Here is a 5,130-nt window from a genome sequence, read left to right on the forward strand (position 1 = left end):
CCTCCCCCCTTTCCCTACCTCTTCTCTCCTGCTGCACACACGAGAACGAGGATTTCCTCTTCGAATAGAGCCAAAGAAGCAGTAGCAGTTGGACCTTTCACATCCCGGCGACACGTTGACGTCGGCGACGAGGAGGTGGAAGAAATGAGGTAGGGCGGGGGGGGGATATGTTTTGCGCCGTGGGCTCGTTAGCGACAAGGGCGAAAGGGGCGGGCGCAGGATCAAACGGCTGTATTTTAACGCCCCAAGTTTCGAGGGCTGCCCGACGCCGCTGGCCCCCCTTGCCTACCCCGTGCTGCTATCCGTGCCCATCGGGGTCAGATAAATAGGTGCCGTTTAGGCGGCCGCCCGCCTGCCGGAGCTCGTCTCGCCTTCGTCCTTCGTTGACTGGCAGACGGATCGCCCGTCGTTGACGGCAGTAATGACGACAACCCACCCCGTTTCCCTTTCAAATCAGTCGAACCAGGAAGTGCAGCAGGGAGGGGGGGGGCGTAGGGGCGTATCGCAGCGAGACATCGAGAGGTGCGCGTTATCGCACGCGTCCTCGGCGCGGACACGACCGTCTCGGGGACCTCGAGAGCAGCCCGGGGGAGCCGGCCCGCGTACAAAGCGGGAATGTGGGCGGTTTGTTGTCGGACGAGAGCGGATGCTCGAAGCCACCCAGCCACCCTGGTGGTGGTGCAGCCAGAGAGTCAACACAGAGGCAAGCGCCCGAAATAAGTCGCCCGAGCCCCCCCACCGCCCGCCGCGGGGTGCAACAATAGCCACATTCACATTGGCATAGGCGCGGCACCGCGTTTGACACGGCATTGCAATTCGGCAGGGCCGGCGACTCCTTGCCCAGGTCCCTTTATCAGCCGCAGGGTGCCGTATTGTGTGGGTGGCATGGTCCCCCCACAAAGGTGCACACACACATACACTCACACACACACTGCCAAAATACTTCCGCGCGACACGTAGATATTTTTAAAAAGCTCACCTGAGGAAGGTCGGTCGGAGTAGCGGGTGCAGTAGACCCAGGCGGGCCACATATTGCTCTTGTCCTCGCCGTCCTTGGAGGCGTCGTCGCCGCTGGTGGACGTCACGTCCGAGGCTATGCTCTTGGCCGGGCTGACCGCGGGGGTGGCCGTCGTGGGCGCCGGCGCGGGGATGGGTACCGGCGGTGCTGTCCGGGGCTTCTTCGCGGCCTTGGGGACGGCGGCGGGCCGGGCGGGCACGCCGGGGAGGCCATTGGGAAGGCTGGACGGCGTCAGGACCCCCGCCGACGAGAGGGGCGCGTCCAGGACGCTGCTTTTCCTCTTGACGGCTGTGCGTCCGAAGTCGGGTCGCAGGATGTTGTCGACGGAGAAGGGTAGTGGGGGCTCGGGCTGCAGCGGTCGCAGCAGTTCCATCGGGGGCTGACTAGAGTGCAGCAGGGGCACGGGGTGGTACAACTCGGGGTGCACGTACTGCAGCTGCTGCAGCGGGTGCAGGCCCAGGGGGCCCTGCAAGGCCGGGCCCAGGGCGCCGTGGTGGTCCAGGAAAGGCCGGTGGATGTGTCCTCTGGCCAGAAGCCTGTAGTCCAAGGCATCCTGGAAGGGCGGCGGCAGGTAAACGGCGGGGGCGGGCACGGCCGGCAGCGGCCGCGGGTGCGCGATGGTGCGCTCCTTGTGCATGATGGAGAACGAAGCCCGCGGCGGCGACGGGCTGCACGGCGACCGCTCACCGTGTTCCACGATCTCGGTCTTGGGGATGATCACCGGTGAGGAGGGTGAGATGCCCGGGGACGTACATCCGGGGGACGTCGACGGCGAGGTGCAGGGCGAGCGCTGCTGCTGGGCCGGCGAGGAGGGCAGCGCGGGCCGCTGGTGCTGCACGCCGTGCTGGTTGGGCCCCGGACTGGGGCTGGACGCGCTGGTCGCGCTGCTGGGTGAGCACCTTTCCGTCTCCAAAGCCATGGTACACTGCACTGCGATGCACTGGGATGCACTGGGAAGCACTGGAGCACTGCCTCGGGCGCCTTAGGCACACATGTTCACACTAACACCGCGCGACTCGGAGTGACGGAGTCAGACGGACTGGCGGAGGAGGGAAGTGACACTCGCCGAGGACACGTCTATATTAGCTGTCTGCTTGCTCTCAACTCAAACACGGCACAATCAGCCGGGCGGCTCTGGCCCCGGCTCGGACCCTGGCTGTCGCTTCGCCCCGCCCAGCGGCCGTCTGTCTCCGTCGCACCCACGCGCGCCGGCCCGAGCTCCGCAGTGCTCCGTCTCTCTCGGCCGCGTGCGCGCCGGGTATAGCTCTATTTCCCCCCTCCACCCGCCGGGCTCGGCGCTGCGCATGCGCGCGGGCGGGGCCCGCCGGGCGCTGCCCCCTCCACGCCGCCCGGCGAGGCGCGCCATTGGTCGAGAGGCGGGTCGGCAGCGTGGCGCGCCGGGACGTGGCGGAGCGTGGCGGCACCGCCTCGAGACTTGAGCCCCAGCTCGGCCTGGCCTGGCCAGGCCTGGTCGTTTGATAAAGAGCTCGGTGCGGGTCGCACCTGGCCGCGACGGAGAGGGAGAGCGAGAGAGAAGGGGAGACGGGGAGGGAAGGCTGCGGGTGAGAGGGAGCAGGACGGCGAGAGCACGTCATCCCACAATTTATGATTATGCCCGGCGTCGGCCGGCATGTAAACGCGCGCAACGAGTGTGTGTGCGTGTCGTGAGAGGAGTCGCGGGCAAATAAAGAAAAGAAAAGCGCACTATTATTCGAAATGAACGTCATATACTATCAAGTTATTCCGAGTAGGGTAATAAAACCTGATGAAATATTTAAATGTGCGCGCTTGTTAGTACTGCCGCTCGGGCTGCTCCGACCACCCAGTGCAGAGCTTCGCGTACCTCAATTAGAGGATCGCAGCGAGTGACTGACTGGCGGGCGCGTCACCCGATACCAGTCTCGCGCGCGAAGCCTCGACTGAGGATAGGTTACACCTATCCACAAATAACCCATTGATTTTGTGTTTTGTTCGCGGAAACATTATTATTGTTGCGCTTCGATTTCTGTAGTTTTCTCGTAAGTAGGTTTTTTAATTTGTTGCTGGACCGGGCGGTCGTCCGAAGAGTATGTGTTGTGTGTGCATTAGCTCTGGCCTCCTCCTCCTCCTCCGGTCAGCCTTCAGTTGAATGGGGAGCAGGCAGGCCTCTTCCTCGTCTTCCCCCAGGTCATGCCTCCCGGCCGGGGCCTCCCGGGGGAAAGGTGAACAGGTAATGTTGACTTGCGGTGTCACAATAGATGGACAAACTCAGGTAAACACATCCATCGCTCTCCTTGTCAATCCAAGTGTGGGAGGGTCCTGGGGGTGGCGCGCGAAATCGCTGTGTGTGTGTGTTTCACTCGTCCGCACGATGCATGCAGCGCCCACAAGGGGACAGAAGAGCACCGTGCAGTGTTGTGTGACGAGCAGCGACGTTTACATCCGAGGCTCACACCACAGCCCCTCCCCCTTTTATCAAAACGTGTTACATACATTCTCAATGGGATATTTATGTCCCATTGGACGGGGAAGGAGATTGTCCTCGGGGACAGTTGTTGCGTGGAACGTCCAGGGATGCAAGGAGATAAACTTTTACAAATTTCCAACTGGAAGGTTTGCATACGTCTGAAAACATCGCCAAAGAAAAGTCCCAAAACGACAAGGGCCAAGGCACAAGACGCGTTGCTCGTTCAGGTTGCTGCTATGTCTGTGCCGCTGTTGGTCACACCGTGAAAGAGTCGCCCATGCCCAACAGGGAAATTAATTGAAGGCGAAAATGTGAAGGACACTGGCCCCAGACCAGATGGACCTGTGTGCCACACACAGACTGAAAGAGATGCCGCCTTGGTTGTCCTGGGCACCCCCACAGAGGGCACCCATAGTGGGCGCCGCAGGTGTCCCGCGAGGCTCAGGACCAATAAAGGATCCAACACAACACACTTTCAAATTTCTAACTCGTTTCGCAATTTTCGACTGAAAACTATGAGAAAAATAAATGCCTGTGATGTTATATAGATGCAGTTGAGGACGTGTCTCGTATCCAGGTGACGCCAACGGACCGTGCTTGGCAGGATCTATGCATGCAACGTTTACATTCCATGTCCCACACACGGCAAACCGACAAAGAGGAGAAGATGATCCTCGAGGGATGCGGCGGTTCGCGCGCGATTACCCAGTCGAGTATGAAAAGTTTTAGATTGCCGAGAGCAGGGATTACGGGGAGAGTGTCTGTCACCTCGCACCCCGTGCGACCGTGCGCGATATCGCTAACATAATCCTATCGGGGATGAGTCATACGTAGCTGGGCGCGGAAAAATTGATATCATTTCCCATTTTTAAGTTTTAGAAAATAGTCGCGAGACATTCAATCGTCCTAAACGCCTACTTCCGTTTCGCTAGCCAGTGTTTAATATGTATCAATGCTCGCTGTCGATTGTATTGCAAAGGCTCTTCCCGTGTGCTGCATCGGGCGTGGCTATAGGCGTGCGGTGCCGCCGCAAAGCTTGCACACTTTGCGGGCGAAACTCAGCAGGGGACATTTCGACATTTTTATGCGTTTGACTCTCGCATCCCTCCTCCCTCCTACAACATGAGACTGCGGGCCGGACTGTGCGAGCGCTCACCGGCCAAACCAAACCAAACCTAACGAAGGAGTCGTGCTGGGTCGGCGCCTTTGCTCGATGCGTGTGGGTGGCGAAGGAGGGAGAAAGAGAGGTAGAGAGAGAGAGAGGAACGTGGCGATCTTCTCACCGGGGATGCATGGCGGCGTTGCCAAGGGAAAGAAGAAGAAAAGGGAGGCTTTCAAATTGGACGGTCAGTTTTACTGGTTTTACTCTGTGGGATTTGGAAGTCTCTCCCCGTCTCTCGTCCCGCACCAACCGTGTAACCAGCCGATGTTTTTGTTTTTTGGTCTTCATTATCGTTTGAATTGACTCTGCATGAGATTCGGTAATAACATCGAACGTGCTATATCGCTTTTTACCCCGTGTTTCTATTTCACATCATATACATCAAACTGTACCCCAAACTTTTCTGCTGCCTCCATCATTTTGATAAAGCAGCAGCTGTTTTTATCACCACCTCGTTTACCCCTTCTCCTTTTTGCTCCCCCCCTCTTCCCTCTCTTCTCTCTC

The 5,130-nt window shown here is 59.3% G+C and overlaps 1 protein-coding gene across 1 annotated transcript in view; it reads right to left on the reverse strand.

Moving 5' to 3' along the window:
* The window catches only part of LOC113207825 (homeobox protein engrailed-2-like), a 14,205-nt gene extending 11,968 nt beyond the window's left edge, over positions 1-2,237 (reverse strand). The window contains exon 1 of the mRNA XM_026424544.2: positions 980-2,237. Within this exon, the coding sequence (XP_026280329.1) occupies positions 980-1,937 (958 nt within the window). The 5' untranslated portion in view covers positions 1,938-2,237. The remainder of the gene's footprint in view (positions 1-979) is intronic.
* Between the last annotated feature and the right edge of the window lie 2,893 nt (positions 2,238-5,130).

Source organism: Frankliniella occidentalis, unplaced genomic scaffold, assembly GCF_000697945.3.
Source record: "Frankliniella occidentalis isolate FOCC.00 unplaced genomic scaffold, Focc_3.1 Scaffold8, whole genome shotgun sequence".
NCBI lineage: Eukaryota > Metazoa > Arthropoda > Insecta > Thysanoptera > Thripidae > Frankliniella > Frankliniella occidentalis.